The sequence below is a fragment of the Cervus elaphus genome, chromosome X (assembly GCF_910594005.1).
Source record: "Cervus elaphus chromosome X, mCerEla1.1, whole genome shotgun sequence".
Classification (NCBI taxonomy): Eukaryota; Metazoa; Chordata; class Mammalia; order Artiodactyla; family Cervidae; genus Cervus; species Cervus elaphus.
Window position 1 is genome coordinate 47,422,417 of NC_057848.1, and position 26,337 is coordinate 47,448,753.

Genomic DNA, 26,337 nt, shown 5'->3' on the forward strand with positions numbered 1-26,337 from the left:
TGCCAGTTTACCATTTCTAGAAGTAAAAACATCACTTTAATTTGTAAAGGAATTCAGAAAGCTGACTTTCAATATAAAATGCATATGTTTAAGTACTTTTTAAATATTTGTAGCTTGGGTTTAAATTTTAATAGGTGTAAATAATTTTTACCCTAATTTGTTCATTCTGGAATAATCCTAAAAGTATGAATTGTTTGCATGTTCCTTTACCAGAGTCTTTTTTGAAAAAACTTTTTTTGGAATCATCTATGGTTTATCCTATTTTAATAAAGTATTTGAAAGCTTTATTTTCCTAATTTGTCTTAAAATATTCCTTTCAAAAATATTCAAAGATATCAAAGCTATTGATATACTAAATAAAGCATTGATGAAGGTCATCTTACTTCTCTTATTGGACTAATTCACTGAAAAAGGTAAGTGCTTTTCTGATTTTGCTACTGTCAAATTTTCCAGTTGATGTGTCTACCCACTGTGTCTTCTTTTGCTGGCCTTTTATTCATTGTTTTTTTTTTTTTTTCACTTTTTCTTTCCTGGCATAAGCATCCTTGCTATTTCCCAATATATAATAGCTTGCACCTTTACAGAAAGGTCATATCCTTGCCATATCTAAAATATTGCCATGCTAACATATACCTATAAGATGCTGAGTAAAGGCAGAAAAATGCACATATATTTCTACATGTACACCTTTCTTTAGGGAAAAAAAAGTGTGTCAGCAAGCCCATGAGGAACATGACAGTTTATCAAATACTTGTTCATTTCCTCTGAAATTTGTTCTTAAGGTCAGTAGGAAGACAAGCTTAGATAACTGTCCATTTGGCTGTTGCAGGCAGGGAACCTTTGTGGTAGTACATAGGCAGAATACGCCTACAGGGGATATTAACTCTGATTAACTCTTCTGGTATAAATTGAGGGCTGGATTTAAGATATTATTTGTGGTAGAATGGATAGAGAATTTAAAATGTGAGAACCAGCTTTAAAATCTGTTAAGAATGTTTAGATGTCAGCTTATGTTTTATTTGATTCACTTTATTGAGTTCAGAATCCAAAGTCTATTAATAATAAAACTCAGATTTGCCCTTGAGCATTTCAAGGTTATAAGATGCCTAGTCTTCCTGTTAGTGGGCTATAAATTCAACTTTGTTGCCTATGTTTGCCCTTGCAGTAAATGGGACACCATAATTCTGCAGTTTGCAGCTCAGGGTGAAGTTAAACTGCCCAATTTGGACAGTTTCATAATTTGGGCTCATTGGCCCAACTTGTAGTAAAAGGCTGGAATTTCATCATTAGGTCATTTGCTTTTTAAATGAATATTTTTATGTGGAAATAATATAACAAACCTGATCAACTGGAGAGAGCCCATCAAAGTAACAAATGAGACTTGAATTTGCTTTTTTGGCTTTGTCACTGATTATGCCAGTGATGTACAGTCAGTCTGTTGCTAGTATCGCATTTGCCAAATAGGAACAATTAAGTCTTGCTCCCCTTATAGGACTATTGAGATACTAGACTTAAATAAATTCACAATAGTAATATTACTAAATGTTTAAATAGCATTGATATTCAAAGATCTCTGAAAGTGAGGGGGACTAGGGAAGAAACATGGAGAAATCCCTTATTTCCTTTATAATTCTCTCAATGTACGAGCTCTTTCTTTTTGAACTGAGGGTGAGATGTGCAGGTTGAAAAAACAATCTCCAGGTGATACTAATATATCCCAGCTACACGCCCCACCCCCATCGCTTTTTTTGTTGATTGGTTGAAACAATCAGGATTGTCTTCTGCTCTGTGAATCTTTTCAAGGTATCTCTATATATTGGTGAATAAAAAAGCACAGGGCGTTTGAGAGTGGTGTAAATTCCAGGATTTCAAACAAAGTGCAATAACCGCCTGTTTGGATTATATGTACTCCATTACTATCACGATGAATTTTGGAAAATCTGTTGGCCAGCTTTCTCAGTGTCACTCGTAAATGTCTTTTTGTGAAAAGTAAGTGCCAAAGGGCCATTGTAACTGCCCAGGACTTTGGGCCGCAGAAGAGTTGTTATTTTTTAGTCTCTCCTGATCGCCTTCCCTGGCCCATTCAATTCTTTGCCAGTGCATTGGGTTGCCTTGCTCTCCTAGCTCCCTCCCACCCCTGTTTTTCAATCCTTAATTTTCTTTCTATTGCCGAGAAAGGCATCAACAGGAGGGAGGACCTTTCTAAGTCCTAGCCTAGAGGCTTTTAAACTTGAAACAGCTACTCTTCTTTTTTTATTAAATGGTCATTGGTGTCAGCGATCCTATATGTATGAAAAATAAAAGTGAAAAGATGTCCTCTTACGATTAGTGCCTTTTTGATTTCTACACCTATATTTTCAAGATTATGCAGTTTTATTGTTCTCTGTTAGGGAGCCACTTTTCAAATCTCAGGTGACCAGACTGACTTGAGAATGCAGTTTGGCGCATGAATAAAATGAGACACAGTGTTCATTTGTCGTTTTATTTTTTAAAAATGAAATATTCAAAGTACTTTTTTGTTTCAAATATCAACACATAATGTTTAACTTGAAATATTTACAGCATGTTGTTGTGATGCTCTGTAGAAAAATGCATGCTTCTGACCTGAAAGCCAGAGCAAAATGCAAAAGACCATTTAACTGCAGCCAGAGAACATGAACCTGTACAGTATCCAGTCACTTTTCAGCACAGGAGTGAGAGCAGGAATACAAAACTGGAACCTATTGTTTCCTAGCAACATGGCTCAGGCCATTATAACACAATTTCCAGTATGATTAGAACCTCTAACTGTTGTTATATAGAAACTGAAAATCTTGGCATACACTGTAAACATCTTTACTTCTCATGAGAAAGTAAGCAGCTAAAAAGAATATTTTTCTGACGTAAAGGCTATACTTCTCTTTTTCACCTTCTCTCTTACTGATGCTTTTGCCAGAAGAATAGTAAAGATTTAGACATTGTCATGAATCATACAAGTAAAATATTTTTCAAGGACACAATCTGATATACTAACATTTATTTAAGAGGTTAAAGTCCACCACTAAATCTAAGGAAAGATTTTTTTAACTGCCAAACACATTTCCTTTGACAAATAATGTAAGATGACAACTGCCAAGACAAAATCCACAGCAAGTTTAACTCTAACTATTTTCAGTTACTGTTTAGGAAGTAATTTCTTCTTATACACAGCAGTATATTTGGTCCTTAATAGCTTTCACATGAAGGACACACTGATACAGTCACTATTTTGTGGTTGAATTATTTTTTGTTGTTTGTTGTTTTCTGTTTTTTTTTTTTGTTTTGCATTTCTGTTTTTTTTTTTTTTTTTTTTTTTTTTTTTGTGTTGTTTTTTTTTGCAGAATAAAGAACCTTACAGAAGGCTGTGGAAGAGCAGTCTGAGATCTGAAGTACTACTCAGGTCAGCTATGTGTATGTGAGTTCCTCCAAGAACACAAGAATGTTGCATCTAATCTGTAGCCTTCTGTTTTTCCAGAAGCTATAATACATTTCAGTCTCTCCAAAAGTTCCTTTCCACACTTGATTACTGTACTTTTGCTTCCATTACCACTGAATGCTTCCATTACAATTGCTCTTACAGGAACATATCTTTATAAATGCAAAAACTGTCCTGACTCTCTTAGGTGATATTACAGTGGGGCCTGGTCTGGTTAAAAAATTGTTTTCAAAAAAATGAAAGAGAAGAGAAAAGTAGTAGAAACAACATGATAGGATGCTTGAAACTGTGTCAACAGTAATGAAAAAAACCTTATGAAAATCAGAATTTAACTGTATACCTCTCTACATAGCATGTGAATTCCAAATTATGCATTGTTAAGTTTTCATATATTTGGCTATGTTGTATATATTATATTATATATATAGTCTATATATTATAGATCTTCTAGATAAATTGACAGTAAAGGACACACTTATTTTATACATTATTTTGTTGGGTTACAAATTAAACCCAATAAAGCCTATTTCTATGGTGAGTGTTTTACTAAAAATTAGTATGAATTGGGCTTTATTTCCCTTTCCTTCAGGAGTCATGCTTCTAATCAGTAATGACTAGAATGACAACTACAAATAAATATATTTAAATGTCTGTTCAACTGTGAACTTCTCAGCTCTTTTGGACCTCTAGACTGTAGTGCAAGAGTCAAAACAAAAGAAAACAAACAAGTAAAATGGGCCTAACTAGAAAAAAGAAACAATCACGGAGTATTCCCTGCTTCCAGCCCAGAACAGTCTTCCTAGGAGAGCCCAACTACTGTGCTCTCACTCAGGCTGACTTGAAGGCTGTGTGGCTGTGTAGTAGTGTCAGCTGCAAGTCTTCTGGGTATGAGAAATTCATGTATTTCTCTTTAAAATGCTTTTACTTTCATCAGGAAATGCAAACAAATTATTCTTTCATTAAACTTCATAACTACAAGTCAATAAAGGCATTCTTTGTATTCAGATGAACAGGAAGTGACGTATTCAATAGCTCCACGTTCTTATTCAGAAATGCCAAATGTTTCTCTTAGATTTACTACTCATTAGTGTGCTAACCTTTTGGGTTTTTTTCCTCTTTCCTCCAAAAGACTTTGGAAGTGGTAAAGAGAACAGTAACAGTTCAAGGCAGTATTAGAACCACAGCTCTAAGTGATAAAAAGTGCATTTCCTGAATATAATACAAATATAACTTTAAGAAACCAAAGGCACAAACTAAATAAATATGTATTACAAACTAGAAATGCACAGTTCAAGGTAATTACTATTAAGTAAAAGCTTCAAATACTTGTTTCTAATGGGTATTTAAAGCAGTTTGAAAATGATACATCATCAGTGAATTGCAAAAAAGTATAATCGCTTAAAATATAAGCAAAATAGACTCTAATATTGACATCTTGGATTAGTGATAAAATACATCATCACATTTATGAATGTACTCTCTATATACAGTTCATAAATCATTTTTCCATTGATTTAAAAGAACATCAGAGGTTCTAGGAACTTAAGGTCCATTTTTAGGCTGGTGTGGAGGTATTCAAGTTTTCAACAAGTTTGTGAGTAATTTTAGAATCCTGTCCTGATAAATACTATTACCATTAACACAGGCCTAATTCAGGGGAAAAAACCCCAATAATATGGTTGTAGTCTGGATTAGTAATCTCTTGAGCTGGTGTACTGCCAATTAAAAAGAGAGATGAGTTCATCATGAATTCTCTCTCTCTCTCAGAACATGTGTGTAAGAATGTGGTAGTCCCAACCGGAAGGTTTTGAAAACGAAATGTTTGGATACACCCTCCCCTGCTGTCTGTGGGTCCTTGCCTTTCACTCACTATACTTTGTGTAGTTAGGAGTCAGACTCTTGAAAAACCTTAATGTGAGCCTGGATTCTGACTTTGCATATTTTCCAAAAAGAGTGTCATCACAAAGCAAGGCACTGACCCCACACCGCATTTAGGTAGTGGCTGGCAAGAACCCAAACTGTGACATTCCATCACAAATTCTCCTTCAGACACAGCAAATGTCCAGACTGGATGATGAAAAGTGCTGAAGCTGGCTCAGGGGAATTCTCCACAGGCCACATTGTGCTGTCCTGTATTTTCATTTGTGGTAACTCAATTGCACAGCAGCTTACAAACTCTTTGTCACTGGGCACGAATCTCCCAGTTCACCAAGGGGCTCTTCTTGGATGACAGGATTCATACAGATTGAGAAACTGCAGCTGATATTAACACTAATCCTGATCTTTTTTTCTGAATTTTAAATGATCGCAGAACAAAATAACCCTTCCTGGAAAATAGCTATTTTCCTAGGCAGGAGAGATGATTAAATAAAAAATAAATGGGCAAAGACAGAGAACTAAAATAACTACCCATATAAATTATCTTAGTAAAAAATAGTCTGCCTCTCTATAATTAGTTGAAATGTGTTAGGTTGGAAAGGACTCAATTAAATTTCCTGACTATGGCTGGGAGATGTTCAATACAGAATTGTACATTGAAATATAAATCTAAGTGGGATGAAACAATGTGGCAGCAACTTCCGTGATGTTTAGTTTGGTCTTCCCATTGGCACTTTCCTTTCACCTTGGTATTACGTCTTTTTTTTGTTTTTGTTTTTGTTTTTAAGGTTTTGGCTCTTCTGAATTTCTGCAGTAGTAGTGAGTGTAATGTATCAACACCACAGGCATGTATGTCTGTGAAAGCCTTTTTTTTGTATCAGAATCACACTTTGTAGTAAATTACCTTTCATGTGCACGAAACCATTGGATTAGTGTATAAATACTGAATCACGAATGTGAAACTATGACCAAAACACACCCTATATATAAATGAGAAATTCCTACCCGGGTTAATAAAAGCTATGTTTACATGACACCAATACAGCTGGACAACTGAGTACAAAATGTAGTCAAAACAGGTTGGGTGGGAGGAGTTTCATTGGCCAGCTGCCTTGGTATCATGTATACACAAGCAGATAGTGGCAATTGGGTTTGGTGACCACACCCACAGGGAAGCGTGGTAGACGGAACCCAGCCACCACACGCCAAAACACAGCACAACAACATGGCATTTATTTCAACGAGCAAGGAGGAATTATCAGGGAGGAAGGGTAAATGGGTCCTGATTCTAGGAGATGGTGGCCGAGGACATTTTACACTTCTTTCGAAGTTTCCTGTAACAGATCTGGAACATGTGAAAGAGCTGGTAGTCTTTCCAAACACACGGCTCAGATCCTATTGCACCACCTTCCAAATAGCCCGCAAGTTCTGCCAACAGCTGAGTATGTAACCTTATGTCACAACAGAGAACCTCGGGTTCTTGCTTTATATTTGAACATCTGCATGGCTCAACAAATTGAAAGTGGTGCTTGCTGAAAACTTTTTTTTTTTTTAGTTGTTTGAGTTCTACTTGTGTTATTTTGAATACTGCCACACAAGAACTAAAAATCTGTCATTTCTTAAAGAGTTTAAACAAACAATATTAAAATACCATCTTCTGTCACATTGAAAGGCAGTTGGATATGTTTTTCCTCCATATTTACATATACAGAGTTCTGATCTAGAAAACCGATACAATAAACCATTGTATGTTTTAAAAACAGGCAGTCTTTGGTGACGCAAAGGCAGAGATTTTTTTTGTTACCTCCTGCCTATTTCGCTCTGTCTCATAAAGTGAATATTATTGGCACTGTCAGAAAGTTCTAAATACTGCTCGACAGACAGAACAAAATACCCATCATAACCTTGCACTCTCCCGGTACTCAGCAGCTGCTGTTTCTCCCCCTCTGTCCACGCCCGGATCCCCTCTTCCCCTTCTTGCAGCCTTCTTTGTTCCTTAGTCCAGGCCTGGGCCACGGCGCGCTGTCTGGCGATCTCCAACACGTGGTTCTTCTCCTCTTCGACAGTCGTCCCATACCGGATGTTGAAGCACAGAGCCCCATGCTGGAGCTGGATATCTGCAAACCGTCTAGTCCTCCCATTCAACACAGAAGTCATCTGGGACACGGTGACATTGACACCGTTCTCCAGAATGCGCCTCCCCCCAGTGTTACCAATGAGCACCAGGTCTTCCTCCAGAGACCCGAGCTTAATGAAGTAGTGTGTGTCCCTCCCCTCTATGGTAAAATGTAGGTTTTCCAGGTAATGAGCATTGTTGAGAATGGCAGCCAGCCGCCTGCTATCTTCATTGGCTACTCCTATAATATCGGCTGTTACAATGCCATCCTTGATGGCGAATTTTATACCTTTGCCAAAAACAGAAGGGACAGCGGCAAACCTTGGTTGCTTCCCTCCTTCAGGGCACCGTCCATCACCATATCGGGGAGTCATAGGAAGTTGGTCCAAGGAAATGAAATTCCTGAGCTGTTTCTGGAGCTCACATTGAATACCCAGGATGGTCTAGGAAAGAAGAAAGGCACAGAGCAAGTGTAGCAGAGGATTAGACACCTGTCATGTGCTTGGTGATCGTAGAAAGCAAAGGTTTGCCAGGTTGCTTTCTCCTCTCCTTAATTTGCTGGTTTGTGATTTAAAAACAAGCCTAATTTGGAATCTCTTCACCCGAGTTTTGGAAAGGAAAAGACTAACAGGTGATTTGATTACCTGTCATATATTTCTTGATATCTTGGTGAGTTAAGGGTTAAGCATAAGCAAATATATTCAAATTTGATACTACAGAATCCAAGAGCTAGAAGGCACTTAAGTGGGTCTGTGTGTGTGCTGAGTTGTTTCAGTCATGTCTGACCCTTTGTGACCCTGTGGACCGTAGCCCGTAGCTCCTCTGTCCATGGGGTTCTTCAGGTAAGAATACTGGAGTGGGTTGCTGTGCCCTCTTCCAGGGGATCTTCCCAACCTAGGGATCAAACCCAGGTCTCTTACATCTCCTGCATTGGCAGGTGCATTCTTTATCACAAGTGCCACGTGGGAAGCTCCCCCTAAACAAAGACACTTTAGTTTTTACAATTCAACAGACATTGACTAGCTGTTTATTACTGGATGTAGAGTAATATATTAGCCACAGTGAGGTATAAAGAGATGGTATAAGGCATCATTCTTAATTTCAAGTAGCTCATGATTTTATTTTTTTTTTTTTAGAGTGGTTAGAAATAGTACCCTTGGTAAGATGACATTTATTTATTTATTTATTTATTTTTATTAGTTGGAGGCTAATTACTTCACAACATTTCAGTGGGTTTTGTCATACATTGAGCTCATGATCTTATAAATAACAAGGGCAAATCAGCAAGTTCATGGGTCTTTTTATGTGGATTAAAAAAAAAAAACCAAACACTTTTGGGACCTTCCTGGTGGTCCAGTCCTTAAGAATCCACCTGCCAATGCAGGGGACACAGGTTTGATCCCTGGTCCCATGCACTCTAGTGTCTGTGCTCCATAGCAAGAGAAGACACTGCAATAAGCAGCCTGCATAACTCAAATGAAGAGTAGCCTCTGCCTGCTGCAACTAGGGAAAGACTTTGAGCAACAACAAAGACCCAGAGTGGCCAAAAATAAACATAAATAACTAAAAAAACTCTTTTTACCATGGCAGAGTTTAAACATATTAAGAAATGAACAAGAGAATAATGAACTTCCAGGTATCCATTTAAAAGCATCAGAAATTTCCAAAATTTTGCTAAACTTTTTGCTTGACTTTTAATTACAAAAAGCATTTACATGTTATATGTATTTACAAAAAGGGATGAGCCTCTGGTACCTACTTAGAATTGCTTTCACTTATAATTTTTTTATACTTGAATTTCAAGCCCTCCCACCCAAATTTCAGTTTTATTTTGTTAAAGCCATATATATATATATATATATATATATATATATATATATATATATATATTTGCAGACACAGATATTCCTCTTTCATTCATCTGAAAGAAAAAGTTCCTTCTTGCTTTCACTTTGTATCTCATTAAGTGATGGAATTTCTTGCTGAACTTTGAATGTTTTGGTATTCCTATTTTTCCAGAGAGTTTCTAATATTTATTATTTTGCTTCATTGCTCTTACATACTTTTTCTTTATTAGAATAAATTTTTTGATTGCACTGTGCGGCATGCGGGATCCTAGTTCTCTGACCAGGAAATGAACCTGTGCCTCCTGAAATGCAAGCTCTGAGTCTTAACCACTGGGTCACCAAGTAAGTCCCATTTATCAGAATAATTTGTTATTCCCATGCTTCTAATGCACTATGCTCTGATTTATTTTTCAGTTGGAGATCTGATGTTTTACGTCTCTTAGAGAATAATTTTCTCTATATAGAATCCATAACTACCCATTTTAGAATCATGAAAGTTCAGTTCCACTTTCCTCTTGTCAGTCTACTGCAGCAGTCATCAAGTCACAAGTTAGTCTTCTCTTTTCCCAAAGCTCCAATTCGCTGATCCTTTCCCCATGGAAGCTTTTATCCTACCTCTTCATTAATCATGGACATTTAAGTGGATAGTCAAGAAGACTCAAACAGAAGTAAGCACATATATGTTAATACTATTTCATGGTGTTGGATGCCCTTCTGTTTTTTCAGCTAAATAGGGATGGTAAAACATTTACTAACCTTTCCAGGATCCCACTCTTGAGTTTTTGTCTGAAGCTGTAGAAGCTCATAAGTTAATTCCAAATTTTCTAATTCTGGTTTGGGAAATCCAGGTAGTACATTGTGTAATTGGAAACCAAATAGCTCCAACCAACTTCCAATATCTGTGAGACACAAAATTTAAAAGAAAAAAAAACATTTTAAAGCCCATACTTTACAACTTTTGTGGAAAGCTTGAAAGATGCCTTTCCTGCCTTTGATATGTTTAGCCAATGGTAAGTTAGGGATAAGCTTCCCTTTGTGTCACTCACTCTAAAACATCTGATCCTTTCTCTGGGGAAATCTTTTGATTCATGGATAATCATAGAGATTGGCTCAGTTTACTGTGTGGAAATTCTTAGTGTGGTAGTGGTATTAAGGCCACACAGACTCTGGTATTAGATTTGTTTGATGCAACAGAATCTTGATTTTTCTTCTGTGGAATTATTTGTAGAAGCTTTTAAGAGTGAAAACTATGAACAGAAAGCTTAAAAGGCAAGAAGAAAATGTACTAGGATGCAAAAGTATCATGTTTTACGCCAACGTGTACAGTTCTGCTCACTCAAGAAGGCTAAGGAAGAGATTGCACAATAACTTGTGGGCTAGCTGGCAGGAAGAGGAAGCATCTTTACAAAGGCATTGAGATTATGTGATAAACACCAGGGAGCGTTTTCTCTTTACTTTAGCATAAAGCATTACGCCATTTAAATACCTGTGGTATACTTGGCAACATCTTGAATTTTGCCAACAGGGTAGTTATTTTCAAAGGAGTAGAGGTTGAATGGTTTAGGAAGGAGGTTCAACTGTTTCCATATGTGATGATTAGGTGTCGTCCATCGACCAGCAACAACATCATAATCCCTTTGCCCCAGGTGCACTAGTTTAGTAAGGAAATCATAGAGTCCTCCATGAAAACCAATGATGACCTGAAAGTCAGGATAAGTGTCATGATAGATATCTCCATAAGGTGTGTACAGTATCTCTTTGATCACCTGACCCCGACTGCTGAACACGGCTAGTGGGGTGCCTGTATTATCACAGGCTACGTAATATTCTTCACCACTGCTTAGCTCCATGGCAATAAGGTGACCTTGGAGATCATAATACAGGGATGTAATCTCTGAGCTGGTGTGGTTGTACAAATGAGTAACTCTTATGGGGTTGGCAAGGTCTGCATAAAAGAACTGGAGGTGCTGTCCAGGGCTGGACTTACTGGCCACACGTCGCCCAAGCCCATCATAGTAATACTGCACAGTCCAGCCAGAAGCCTTATTGTAGGCTTTCTGCAACAGACCATTAGAATTATATTCAAATACGTCATTTCCCCTCTGTCTCAGAAAGCCATCTTCATCCATCTTGTACTGAATTTCTCCAAGTCTGGTGATGCGATCTCGGAGGTCATATCGGAGAGGAGTAAGACGAGCACTATTCCCATGGCTTAAGAGGTTGATGTTCCCATTCAGATCATAACTATAACGCCACTGGGTTTTATCGTTTACAGAAACAGTTTGAAGTTGCCCATCGGCATCATATTCATAGAAGTATCTTGTTATATTGGCATCTACTCCTACTCTGATATCACATATTACCATTCGGCCCATATTATCGTATTGAATAGTCATCCAGTAGGCAATTGCCTTTAGGATTTCATACTGGACTTCAATGACTTGTCCATTGGCGCTGAAGATCTTGGTGTGCTTCATCACGGTAGTAGTTATGACTTGATTTAAATCATAATTAATTACACTGAATTTTCCAAACTGCTCTGTTCGACCAGAGACATCGACGTATCGGTACAGATCTATGGGCAAAGGGGTTTCATTGATCACAGCTTGCATGCTGGTGACACGGAAGTTGTTGTAGCTGTAGTCAAAGCGAGCATTCACAAGGCCTTCTTCGCTGAATCTGAAAATCTGGCGCCCAATAAGAGGTCCTGAAGGGGTCAAAATAAAAATCATGAGAATAATGCGAGAGGCTCAATATTGAACAATCAGAAAGTTCTAGTGTTCTTTTCTTTAGTACTGATGTTTTTACACTCAAAATGAAATATTAGAGATTGATGTTTGATATCTAATGCCTGGACATCTCATCTCATAGATACATATTTTCATCATTGTGGTCACCAAATATGAAAAAAATTTAAAATACTGCATATTATAGTTATAGAATAATTTAATTATAGGAACTTCAGAAGTAATAACCCATTCCCAACTACCTAACCAGTAGCTGAAGTGATGAAACTGATATTATAAACATGCTCTCTTTTTATAATTACTGACAAAAATACTTTCAGTTCATTTAACCCGTGCAACTGAACTGAACTGACAAGGTCAGAAGGTCAGGTTTTGACCAAATCCAGTATTCAAGTAACTGGATTTTGGTATTTTATAAACCCACAGGATGAAATATAATAAAAAATGGTGACTTGTGAAGACATGTTGCCATCAACTGAGGCTTACAAAGGTTACACAAGGCTTGCACTAGTTTCAGTGAGGCTCATATCTTTGGGACTTTGAGTGAGACTTTGCATCTTTGGGACGATTTGGTGGTGAGTAGGGATGGGTGCCCAGTTAGACTAGGTACTTAGAGTTCAACTTTCTTGAGGGCTGAGAGAAAGAGAAATGCACTGTATTTTTTAAGGAATTGGCTTTCACACCATCTATCATATATTTTTCATTTTCAATGGAAGATAATTTGATAACTCAAATTTGGTTGAACTGCATGTCTGTAAGTTAATGCTTCTATCTCAGACTGTGGCCAGCAAAAATTTCCTAAGACCGATGTGCTTGTATACCTCACCACCCTTTCACCACAAACCTGTTTGCCTGTATCTGATTGTGCAAATGAAGCCATCGTGCATCAGATGTATTGTCTTAATCACTCCAGAAGACTCTTCATATGTTAATGTGACCTGGGTGGTATCATAGAGAATCTCGGACAGCCTTGCTTGCTTGGTATACTTGTACAAAACTCTGCGCCCTGTCCCCAGATGCAGGGTTTGCAGTAGTCGGCCATCTCGACTGTAGTCTTGGATAAAAGAAGTGCTACTGTCCGGTGGGGTGTAGATGTTCCGGTAGTAGCCCACCGACAGCATGGTTTGTAAGCTGTGGCGCACCATACTAGGCATCGTGACCGAGAGCAGACAATCTGACTGGTCGTACTCAAAGATATAACGCCGCTGGCTATGTAAGAGAAGCATCACAGACTGAAACGAGACAAAGGCACAACAAAAGCATAATAGTACCACTGAAGTTGACGAGATGAAAGAAAATACCCATTCATCCTTTCAGGACAAAGTTATCGAGCACTTACTATATGCTGGGCACTGTGGTGGACCCTAGTGTATACAGTAGTGGCAATAATGTGTCTGTCCTTGTGGAATTTACAGATTAATGGAGGAGAAAGACAAATAACCAAACAACTACAATATAGTGTGACATATGTTATGACAGAGGAAATTCAAGGGCGCTCATGGGAGGTGGAGGAAGAGCCGCAACCTAGACTTAAGAGGTCAAGAAAGGCATCCTGGAGACTGTGACATTTACAGTTGAGACCTAAAGGGTGACTAGGGCATGGCCAGATGAAGGCAGGGAGGTGAGTGGGCTGGATGGGGAGACCTGACACAGAGCAGAGCATTGTGAGTGGCTACATAAGAAAGAGAACATTTTTTTTTTTTTTTTTTTTAAGATCATTCAATGGCAAAAATACAGTCTTTTGAGGACATTATGCTAAGTGAAATAAGTGAGTTACAAAAAGACACCTTAACACTACTGAACTGTACACTTAAAAATGGCTAAGATGGTAGATTTTATATAATGTGTATTTTACCACAATTAAAAAAAAACTGTTTAAAACCTTAATAAAAAATTAATTTATAAAAAAAAAAAAAAAAAGAACATGGGGCATTTGGTGTGGCCAGAGCATGGGTATGTTGGAAGGGATGGGTAAATGGCAAGCGATGAGGCGAGTCAGGTAGGCTGGGTTTAGATCACGCTGAGCTTTCTAAGCCATGCTAAGGAGTTTGGACTTTTGCCTGTTGACAACAAGGGAACTGCTGAAAGCAGATGGAAGGAGAGGACACTTGTGCCACTGGAAAAAACAATCCAGTTGGTGTTTCAGAAAGGTTACTATTGCTTCAGTGTGGAGATGAATTGGAGGGAGGGACACAGAGGGTAAGGCATGCCATATATTAAGTATTAGTCACCAAAAATTACTTATTGAGTTCATGTAGCAGATGTCTTTCTGAAAAGTTGTATAGAAAATATTATCATTACAGTAATCCCCCCTTATCAGCAGTTTTGCTTTCTGAGTTACCCACAGTCAACTGCTGTCTGAAAATATTCAATGGAAAATTCCAGAAATAAACAGTTCTTAAGCTTTAAAATGCATGCTGTTCTGAGTAGCATGATGAATCTCATGCTGTCCTTCCCAGGACGTGAATCATCTCTTTGTTCAGTGTATCCATGCTATATATGCTACCTGCCCGATAGTACAGGGAATAATGCAGTATATATAGGCTTCTGTACTATTCCCACTTTCAGGCATCCATGGAGGGGTCTTGGAATGTATCCCCTGTGGGCGAGGAGGGACTACTGCATAGCTTTACAATTCATGTTTTAAATGATATTAGGGAAACATGCCATTAAAAGTGGAGAATTCTCTGGTTATGCAAGCACTCTCCTCCAAACTGATCTGTATTTCAGAAAGTTATTTGTTGAGGTATGATGCCGTGCATGTAACAGGTGTTTCATTGATATTGGTTTATCTATTTTAATTTTAAATATAGTCATAAAAGGAACACTGTTTGAAGGAGAATTAAAACCCTATTTTTAATCAAAAAGCATTTAAATCTCATCTTTTAGTAAAAATTGCTCACCCCCGGAAATTCTGATGTATCTCCCCAAGGGAGATTTTACCCCTCCTTTCTAGAGAATTGACTTATCAAGCAAAAATATTTAATTGAGCTTTATTTTCTGAAGTTTCTGTTATGAAAACAATAGGTACCATTTCATCTTCTAAATATAAATTACATAGATATTTATGAATTACAGAAGCATATATAATGTACATTTAAATCTTCTAAATATGAAATTATATTCTAATATTGAACACACTTCTTGAAACTGCATGTCCTCCCTGCTCTTCTGACAACTGATTTCAAATCACATGTCAATACTGTGAAGTCAAAGTCAGCACTTATTTGCTCATTGGCTTATCCTTTCTCGCTCTTCCACCAGGTACTCTGCCTGGGGATACAGAGCCGTGTGTGGATCCACCTCATCACCTGTGGATACTCTGCAACTCCAGAAACCCTGCTGAACAGAAGGCGGGAGACGTGGAAGTCCTGCCTGGGCACGAGGACATGAAGGGACCACCCCGTCCTTGACCAAGGCAGAACTCAACAGAACCTGGGGTGAAACTAGTGGGCAATGCCTCTGCATTACCTCTCTGCTGAAAGCCAGATTTCTCAGCTCCTTTCCACTCTCTTCTGTCAATTTGCCATGAACAAATGACATCTGTCACCTGCGAGGCGGGCCAGGGACAGTCACCATATGGCTCGCACACATTATCCAGTACCAGCCTGTCTTTTCCAGTTGCTGCACCAGCCTTGCCAAACATTTATAGCACAACACCAGTGCATTCTCTCCCTGCTCTCGTCTTCCGCGCTGTAGTAAACCACGGCCTGACCCTGTTCCTAGGTGGTGCTGATGCTGTGCTGACTGAGAATGTGGATGATGTGATTAGAAATCTCGTGAATGTAACTGCTGTGTTGCCAGAATAGCATTTAGCTCTCACTTGGCTACTTTGTCACTTTGGGTGGGCATTATTATCAGTTTGTTCAAAAACAATACTTATAAGTCCATCCAACGCCCCCAGTGCTGCTATAGAATAAAAGGTCATTTCTTATTAGTCCAAACACTAGAGTGGGAGACTCTGTATTTTCCAAAAAGTTGATTGTGAGAACCGAAATGATTGTGAGATCACTGTAAAGACGAAAACTAAAACCGTGGCTGCATATTCATTTGAACAGGAGTAGAAATGAGAGATGGGCTTCCCAGGTAGCTCCAACAGTAAAGAATCTGCCTGCAATGTGGGAGACCAGGGTTTGATCCACTGGGTCGGGAAGATCCCCTGGAGAAGGGCATGGAGAATTCTTGCCTGGAGAATTCCATGCACAGAGGAGCCTGGCGGGCTACAGTCCATGGGGTCGCAAAGAGTTGGACACAACTGAGTGCCAACACTTTCAGAAATGAGAGGTGGCAGAAATTTGAAAAAGTAAGGCATTTGAATGACCACCAGATGGCAGTGTGGGGCCACCTGGAAGCACAAGCCAAAGGCTGCATTCTCTCCCTCTAGGCAGCCTTTGAAAATTTCAGCCCCAAAGAGGCAGTTTTGTGTAAATGTATCAGACGAAAGCATCTTATTAAATGATTATAGAATATATTTAAATGCATTTAAAAATGAAGTTCTTAAGAATGTTTTTAGGAAACGGAAAGATTTACATTTCCTGTAATACAAAATTTTAGCCCCACAAGTCTTCAAGATATAATTAACTCAGGGAAGGCTCATGAATCAAGACAGAGAATTAATGACCACACAGAGAAAATTTAAGAAACAATAATTGATTTTTTTAATAGAGAAGAGATCATTTAAGCAACCACAGCTATTACCCAAATAATTATTTTTCTCCTAATGGCTACAAACCATTGTGCATGAAAATGATACCCATAATTTTTACTTACTCTAGAGGAAGTCAAATAATTTTTACAAAATTTCTGCACATTGAGGTAAAATATCTGCTGTTTGCTTTTTTCAATATATCATGGCATAGGGATGCCAAGCAAATGTATAAAGGTACAAATAGAAGTATTTTGAGGTACAAAAAGAGGTTTATATTTTTAAAGTTGGAGAACTGTTACTTCAAAATATACTTCTAGAGCCAGCCTCTTAGTCTTGCTCTGCCCCAGACATAGTGAAAGAATGTTCTAGCAAAGGCCACAATAAAGTGAGGACTAGAAGAGAGCATAGGAGGCAGAGAACTTCATCACCTCCCTGGAAGATTACATGTAAATTGGATTTTGGTAAATTGAATATTCCTTCCCTTTTCTTTCTAGAATCACAATTTCAAAGATACTTTAATTTCCTTCCATCCTTCTGTTCTTTCCTGTTTTAATTCACCTTCAAGTAGCAGTAGGTGCTAGCACTAAGTTTTCCAACTTAATAAATACTAGAATAAATATTAGAATGCACAATTTAAATGGAAAGAAACTAACTCTTATTGAATGACTAGATGTGCCAGGTGCTTTATATTAAGTTATTTCATTTAATTGCTGCTGCTATTCAGTGAATTAATTATTATCACTGGTAATAATGTTAATAAAATCAATCTCGTGATAAATGATTTTTGGAAAGTAAAGAACCATTCCATAATTATGGGTTTTGTAGGCTCTGAGTTTTGCATAATAGCATTGCTTAAGTCAGGGGCTACCTGATAATTAGAGAACAAATTAAATGTAAGATTAAGAAAGGGAGAAAAGTCAACTAAAAGGCACAAGTGATTTGGCTCATCTCACTGGTCAATAAACGAGTTTTAGGGAGTCGCTGGGGCTTTTCTCCATACATTACTCTGTGTCAATAAGGTCTTATTTCTGCCCACTGCAGACACTGACAGTCTCAGGGAGTTTCTTTGTTTTGTTTTTAAAGAATTATAGCCAAGTAAGTTTCTGCAGCCAAAAGAATTTATGTGAAAAAAAGAATTCATGTGAAATTTGCTTCACATGATTCTTGGCTGAAATAACTGTGATGAAGTAATCAGTTAATTCAGAAAAGGGGAACAATAAAATTCTTCATTAATGTCAGACAAGAGGCTAACTAACTATATGCAGGACTGAAGTTTAAGTTTCAACAAGCTTTTCTGTCACTGTATAGACAGTTTAAAGGGCAAGTTTTATGAGACCTAGAAGCAATTGTCTATAGGCAGTTAGCTCAGCAGCCAGACTGTGGCGCTAATAGGTTAAGGCTCTGAGTTCAAACCTATAAATATTCCTGTGGGATCTTAGTTCCCCAACCAGGGATTGAACCCAGGTCCTTGGCAGTGAAAGCATGGCATCCTAACCACCGGATGGCGAGGGAAGTCCCTCAAAGCTGTACATACTCCTAAGGCGTGTCAGCTCCTTCACTAGTCACATGTAGACCTGTGGGAGGATCAGAGCAAATAAATTCTCATTCTTGAAAAAACTAATCAGCCTATATTCTGCCAGTGATCAGTGGCACCCTTTTCTTTTTTTTTTTTTTTCATATGAGGTCATCTTACATGCCTTGCGTCTGTGAATATACAACAAATATTTGGATTCAGTTAATTTTGTAACAAGTCTAGCACTTTGTGGACATTAGTTGTATGATTTTGCCAATCATTCTTGTTACCAAAATTCAAAAGAGAAAACATCCACTCTGTAAGATTCAGATGTTCCCAGTGTAGAGTGCAGATTAGAGATTTCATCAATTTCTTCAGCAGAAAAGGACAGGGGCTACAGACAGCAAAGGACTCAGTCCTTTACCCTGGCTCCCAAGTGGAGTTCTGCTTTATCTCCTAGACATTTCTAATTTGGCAAATTTCCCAGTGACTAACTCTGGGAAATAGTACAATGGTTTTATAATAACATACAACCCCTGGCACATTAAAAAAAAAACTTTCAGGGGTATATCAGAAAGGCTTAGCATTATTTGGTGCAAATAGTGAAATTTCACCACATGAGTTATGAGCACCCATGACTTTTTTCTAAGAGCTTCCAGGGGTTAATCCGTACTGACTCCCCTTGAATCCTCAGGGGAAAAAGTTTTTCAGTTTTCCCAGAAATTAATCCAGGACTAATGAACTGAGTTGAAAGGTTAGATTTAGGGGAAAAGAGACAGCATCTTAGGACATCAGAAATTGAGATGGCAGACAGAGATCAATTTCTCTTATTGTCTTCTGCTACTGGTCTGACTAGAAACCATTTCTGCTGTGTGAGGTTGATGTTTGACAAATGGATCCAGGGGGTGGGGTTAAAATCCTTGCCCATTCCCAGCAGACAGAGGCCACGAGCTTCCATTACAGATGCTCCTGGAGACTCATTGTGTACAAAGGACTATTAACAACAAGGGAGCCCCACTGCTACCATTTCCTCAGACAGATTACTTGGGAAAATATGTCCTCCAATGTATACCATTAAACCGTCACTGACTATCCTAACAAAATTAGAATTCCTTATCCTCTGTGTAAGAGCCTCTTTTCCAGAGCTGAGATACATTAACACGCAATTTTATAATTTTCTACCTATTTTACTTCGGTGTGAGCTTTCATAGTAATAAAGATACATTTTCAGGAGCATGAACAAATATGCTCAAATGAGGAGAAAGCTAAGCCATTATCCTGACTTCAGTTTGAAAGAGTACCTGGCAGAGTGTGGGGCTGGGGAAAGTTTTCGGCTGAAAAACAGCTTATCCTTGTAGGTATAATTTGTGGTGGTTGTTGTTGCTACTTTTATGGAGCAGAACAGGCAGAATACAGACTTCACTCCCACAGGTCCTCAGCAAGGCAGGTAATCAGTGCCGCTTTCAATGTTCTCATTCAGAAACTCAGAACTAGTTTATTTTCCCTACACACTTACCTTTTCTAAGTAGGTATAGCTCCAAATTTTCCCATCAGCCCAAGTTCTTGAAATTATTTTTCCACTCTGGTCATATTCCATTTTTTCATTCCATGTCCCTCTTTGAATAAATGTCACCAACCCCGAAGGTGAATATGTGATGTTCACTTCATTATATCTGCTTACAGGAGACCACAGAACAGGTCGTCCAGTCTGGTCATAAAGAATTCGAAGGGTGAATTTCCGATGGTCATCATAGATCTTGCCTGTGCGAGTCACATGATCAAAATCGATGGAGAGCAGGTTTCTGTTATGCGCCTACAAAAAAGAGGAAGTACATTTGAAGCACTGCCTCAGTTTCCCTCATCAAGGGTATTCACAATCCCAAAGCCTTTTCTGTTTCTCCAGCAATGGGGTCTCTTTTGCCTTTGCATCCGCATGGCTTTTCCTTGGATGACAACTTGTCTCTATTTTCCTGGGAGACTCTATAACCTTGGAAGACTGGGGCCATGTCTTAACTACTGGGATGTGCTAGATTCTCAGCATGTGGTTGTTGACTGTTTTTTCCCAACTCAAGTCTCAACTGTGCTGATCCAGTTTTCAGTGATTATGTAATCTTACTTTATGTAAGTCAGACGCCTACAAAAGAATGGGACTTCCTCCCCTGCTTTTACCAATGAGGTGGCTAGAACATAGAATGGTGAATTATTTACATAATTAGCAATCAGAAAAAAGGAATATAGAGAGCCCCCTCTAATTTCTACAGATTCCCTTCTCTGGCTTCCTCGTTCCTCTGGGCATGGAGTTTTATTATAATACTTTGCATCTATCACAGGGGAACACAGAGCAACTCAGACTGTCTCCTAGATGTAAAAGCCCATGCACGGAGGCCAGCAGGTAACTGTGCGAGGTGTTGGTAGGTCCCCCAGTACTTGCAAGGGTGGCACCATTCAATGAGGTTGTGCAGCTTTAAGTCGTTGCCTCCTCCATTGGCCTAAAATAATCAGTCAGGAGACTGAATTAGCTGCTTGTCTGTGCACCAGCCATTTTTTTCTACCTGGGCCTTAGTTTTCTTATCTGTGAAATGGGAGTAATGTTTATCACTTGACATCACACACCTGTGCTAAGAATTAAATGAGATTACATATACAGGTACCTGGTGATGTATAAAAATAATATTAGTAATTGTTATTTTTATTACTTTAAAAAATATTTATTTATTTTCTGCCATGCCACAGGGCATGTGGGATCTTAGTTCCTCAACCAGGGATCAAATGTGTACCACCTGCAGTGGAAGCACGAAGTCTTAACTTTCCTAACCACCAGGGAAGTCTCAGTGATGGTTATTTTTAGATATGATTACTCTTCTCATCTCAGTTAGGCTTCTAAATGGGCCCATGTGTCAGATTCCAAAGTGACTGTAGGAGCTGTCAGCATGATCCAGGACAGAGTGTTAAATATCTGGTTAATGAGGTAGGGGGAAAAATCAACATTAGGGTTTGACTACATTAATCATAGTTGGACTAAACCAATTCACTAGCTATTCAACTAAACTTTATGATAATTCATTTAAAATTTTTGTGGTCAAGGATTCCTTTAATTATCTGAAAGCTATACACTGTTTCCACAGAAAAATGCATATAAACACATCAATGAACATTTTAAACAAATCTCAAGTGGGCTCTGAAATCCAAGTATGAAACTTTTAGGGGTCTTGAGTCCAATTTTAAAATCCTCAAGAAAGAGGTTTTTAAAAAATGTTAAAAATTTTTTTTTTTTTGCTATTTAAAAAACTGAGATAAGCCACTATGGAAAACAGTGTGGAGATTCCTTAAAAAACTGGAAATAGAACTGCCGTATCACCCAGCAATCCCACTCCTGGGCATACACACCAAGGAAACCAGATCTGAAAGAGACACGTGCACCCCAATGTTCATCGCAACACTTGTTTATAATAGCCAGGACATGGAAGCAACCTAGATGCCCATCAGCAGACGAATGGATAAGGAAGCTATGGTACATATACACTATGGAATATTACTCAGCCATTAAAAAGAATTCATTTGAATCAGTTCTAATGAGATGGATGAAACTGGAGCCCATTATACAGAGTGAAGTAAGCCAGAAAGATAAAGACCAATACAGTATACTAATGCATATATATGGAATTTAAAAAGATGATAATGATAACCCTATATGCAAAAGAGAAAAAGAGACACAGATGTACAGAACAGACTTTTGGACTCTGTGGGAGAAGGCGAGGGTGGGATGTTCTGAGAGAATAGCATTGAAACAAGTATACTATCAAGGGTGAAACAGATCACCAGCCCAGGTTGGATGCATGAGACAAGTGCTCAGGGCTGGTGCACTGGGAAGATCCAGAGGGATGGGATGCGGAGGGAGGGGGGAGGGGGGATCGGGATGGGGAACACATGTAAATCCATGGCTGATTCATGTCAATGTATGGCAAAAACCACTGCAATATTGTAAAGTAGTTAGCCTCCAACGAATAAAAATAAATGAAAAAAAAAACTGAGATAAAACTGACATAAAACATTATATTAGTTTTAGGAGTATGGTATGATTCAGTATTTGTATATATTTCAAAATAATCACCACGATAAATCTAGTTGACATCCATCACCACATGTAGTTACAGTTTTTTTTTCCCAGAGATGAGGACTTTCAAGATCTATTCTCTTAGCAACTGTCAAATATACAATACAGTATTATTAACTACAGTCACCATGCTGTACATTACATACTCAAATTTTTAAACTGGAACTTTGTACCTTTTGACCTCCTTCACCCATTTCACCAACCCTTTACTCCTTGCCTCTGGCCACCACCAATCTGTTCTCTCTCTGTATGTATTAGCTCTTTTTTTTGGGGGGGGAGGTGGTATCCAACATCTAAATGACATGTAGAATTTTTATCTTAGTGGCCTGGATGAGTGCAAAGCCAACATTCTCATTTCAGACTCTGGTCTTCCTTTGCTCCTTTTATGCACTTTGCTTTTTAAAATAACCTCTATAAGTACCTCCCTCCAATTATAAAAGTGGTATTTTTTCATTGCAGAAAAACTGGAAAGTATAGAAAAATACAAAGAAAGCAATTATCTGTAATCCTATTCTCCAGTGTGAATCACTGCTAATCATTTCCAGCATTTCATAGCCACTTTTAAAAAATATAATCTTACACTTAAAGAATACAAGAATTGTTTTATATTCTACTTTTCAGTTAATGTTTTATCTCCATCATTCCTCATGTTATTAGATATTCTGAATATGTGGATTTTAATGGTTACATCAACATGATAAACATTTATCTATCCTTTCTCCTATTGTTGGAAATTAGTTTTTGTTGTCCATTTTTCTTTCAATGTTCATGATTTGTTGAGAATTTTGGTAAATAATTATTTCCTTAATACAAAACCCTATAAGGGAAATTACTGGGTCAAATGATAACATATTAAAGACTCCTGATGCGACTTGAGATATTACTTTATAGTGCACAAAGGTTTACAAATGTATGCTCTTATCAACTAGCAGTGGAGGAGTTCATGTCTACATTGTAACCAGCACTGAGTATTATCATTGTTAGTAAGCTTTTCCCAATATGAGAGTGGAGAAAATGGTATGTTATTGTGGTTTAAATTTGCATGTATTTGGTTACCAAAATGAGATTGAACCTTTTAAAATGGCTATTGGCCACACCTATGTCTTCTATGAATTGTCTGCTATTTTCAATGTTTTTTGGTTTCAGTTTCTTCATCAGCCAGCTGGGGCTAATGATATTTGCCCTTAGTTTTGAGCTTCTGCAGGAAAAAAAAAAAAAGACAGCAAGTGTTCCATACCATGAATTCCAGAAGACTAGCAATTAGATACTCCAATTATTTGGGAGGCAGTCTAGTTAGCTGCAGTGGTAGGTTTCATTCATGGAATAGAGCCACAGATTGGAAGCATGACTCTTTAACCACCTGTAGCCTGTGTGTGCTGTGTTGTAGCATAAATACAAACTAACCTGCTGCTATAACCTAAAAGGTGATAGAGAAGCACATATTTCCTGTCTTTTGATACACAGAGCTTGGAAACCTACACAAAACCAGGTGTTCTTTCTTCAACTACCTTTCCTGTGGTTTTATAGCCACATATCTCTAACTGTAACACTGTTCATTTACAATAGCTGTAAAATATCCATGTACTCCCAGAGAAGGTTGTAACTGTTACAATTTATGTTATAATGGTAGTTAAAGAGCCAAAGTAACAAGTGATTTCCAGTTCAACTAAATTTGTGGTTTTATTTGTCTGATAGATTAAGTTTACTACTCAAGAACACATTTCTTAATAAAGTCATTAGAGCAACACAAGCAAGGGACCACTGTTAAAAATCCACTACAAAGTGAGCAGAGGAAAAGTCTGCCTAATGTTCTTTTCTCTGCCTGTCAAGATTTGTGCTACCATGCTTCTCTGTTTCTGGATAATGCACTCTGATATTCAGATGTTGCTGAAACACTAGTTTCAAAGTCAGGTTTGGAAGGTAATGTGAAATTCGGCTCAGAGCTGCAAGGAGATGAAAGAATTGAAGATGCCACAGCCCTCCATCTGGCGAGTCTCCTGTGGAACTCGTGAGAAGACTGCGGGAAAGAATGGTTTTTTTAGGTAAGCTCCTTGACCCTCCTTCTTGACTGCTTATGTGACTCCAGTCTCTATGGCAGGAAGCAGAACTAGGCTGACCGTCTCTGACTGCTGGGGTCATGAGCAAGGTTGGAAAAGCAACGTGTTCATACAAGCTGTTGTTTGCCTGAAAGACAGTAATAGCCCTTGACCCAAGTGTGGGCCATCAATCCTTATTTCAGCTCTTCCCCCAAACAATCTATAGCAATCTGTGACCTGGAAAAGAGAGGGGCAAAGCAAAGGTTGACGTTTGAGAACAGCCCCAAGTTAAAAAGGGTCCCTTTGGACGAGCTGCACATTGAACGAGAGATTTGAGTTTGGCAACTGATGAGTTATCCATTGGGGTAAGGAAGCTGGACTTGGTAAAATTTTTCATAAGAAAGGATATATTTGTGCTTTAATTTATTCTTTGGTTTTCTTTAGGCTTTTTTTCAGCTTTGCTCAAGAGAAGTAAGGAGAAAGGCTTGCTTTTTGTTCACACTTGGACCAGAGAGGAAAGTAAAGAGTATGCCCTGGGGAGCCATGGGTTGTGTTGCCAGCAGGAATCAACGTACCTGCAAAGCGTGAGCACAGGCCAAAGACCCAAAGAAAGGTGTCTCTGCCTCCCCCCAGAGCCTTTCCTCGCTCTTTCTGAGGAGTTTGTGTTTTAATTGCTTAAGAGACAGTCCTTTCAACCCCCTTCAATTTGAGACTCATTCAATTAGTAGCCTAAAGATTATATTAGGTTGATCTATAAGGCAACTGCTGGTATTTGAGTGTTTTTTTGGTCTACAAAAAGGGCAGCTTGCTATGGTTTAACCCAACACACACACACACCAACAGGAAAGTATTTAATCAAGAGCAAAGTAATTTAGTGCAAAATTGTCCAAGTTAAATGGTATGGCAGAAATCAGGTGAGAGGAATGAATAAGGTTTTGAAGAAGAACTGGTATGCCCATTTGCACATATGCACACAGTGCTAAACTCTAAGCTACAATCAGAGCAGTTGATTTTCTTTCACAAGAAAGGAGGAAAAGGCTGAATTTTCAAGGATGCTGTCTAGCATTTCAACTCACAATGCAACTGAGGTACCTGTTAGATTTTTGCTGAAGAAGTTTGAAGGTGAATAAGTCAGATGGGCCAAATATCCACTTCGTGGTTTGGAAGACATACTGCATTTAAGTTTCATGAAGCTGCGAGAATGGATGCAGGAGTCAGAGCTGCTTTTAAATTGGGACACGCTCCTTTATTCTCACTGGTTTAAAGGTAATTAGTACTTAATTTTTAGATATTGATCAATACAATTCTAAAGATTTTATTTTTGACTGATATTGCTATGCTGACAATCAAAAACCACTTAGGCTTACTTTTATTTCAGAGTGGCCTACAAAGGAACAGGGCATGTAGGCAACATTAACATCAGCCTCCATTACTCCACTGGAAACTTTTTTTAACCTGTATTTTTCTTTTTTCCTCCCAAGACACTCTGTTTACCTGGGTAGTCAACAGAGTTTTAGTGCCAGAAGAAATCTTACAACATGGGCTATTGAGCTGGACTGCCTAGGTTCAAATCCTGTGTCACCCTTTACTAGCTGTGTGACCTCTATGTGCCTCAGTTTCTTTATCTGTAAAGTGAGAATGCTAATAAGAGAACACGTCTGATAAGATGTTATGAGTAGTAAATAAGTTACTCTATGGCAATATACATATAGGATGTCAATGAATGTTAGCTGTTATAATTATGATTAGTGGTAACAATACTACTAATAATAGAGATTGTATAGACCATATCTCTCATTTTATAGATGGGAAAAGTGCTGCAAAATTGTGGGCATACTAGTTCTTCTTTAAAACCTTATTCATTCCTCTCACCTGATTTCTGCCATACCATTTAACCTGGACACTTTTTGCATTAAATTAATTTGCTCTGGTTTAAATATTTTCCTGTTGGTGAATTCATCTGGGTGACCATACAATAGGCATT

At 38.2% G+C, this 26,337-nt stretch overlaps 1 protein-coding gene across 2 annotated transcripts in view; it reads right to left on the minus strand.

The window, feature by feature from the left end:
* Nucleotides 1-2,468: 2,468 nt before the first annotated feature.
* Nucleotides 2,469-26,337, minus strand: part of TENM1 (teneurin transmembrane protein 1) — an 882,499-nt gene continuing 858,630 nt past the window's right edge. For both annotated transcript variants that reach the window (XM_043896987.1, XM_043896986.1), the window contains 5 exons: nt 19,720-20,016; nt 12,887-13,274; nt 10,782-12,002; nt 10,052-10,194; nt 2,469-7,891 (listed from right to left, as the gene is read on the minus strand). In XM_043896987.1, the coding sequence (XP_043752922.1) occupies nt 7,133-7,891; nt 10,052-10,194; nt 10,782-12,002; nt 12,887-13,274; nt 19,720-20,016 (2,808 nt within the window). In that variant the 3' untranslated portion in view covers nt 2,469-7,132. The remainder of the gene's footprint in view (nt 7,892-10,051; nt 10,195-10,781; nt 12,003-12,886; nt 13,275-19,719; nt 20,017-26,337) is intronic.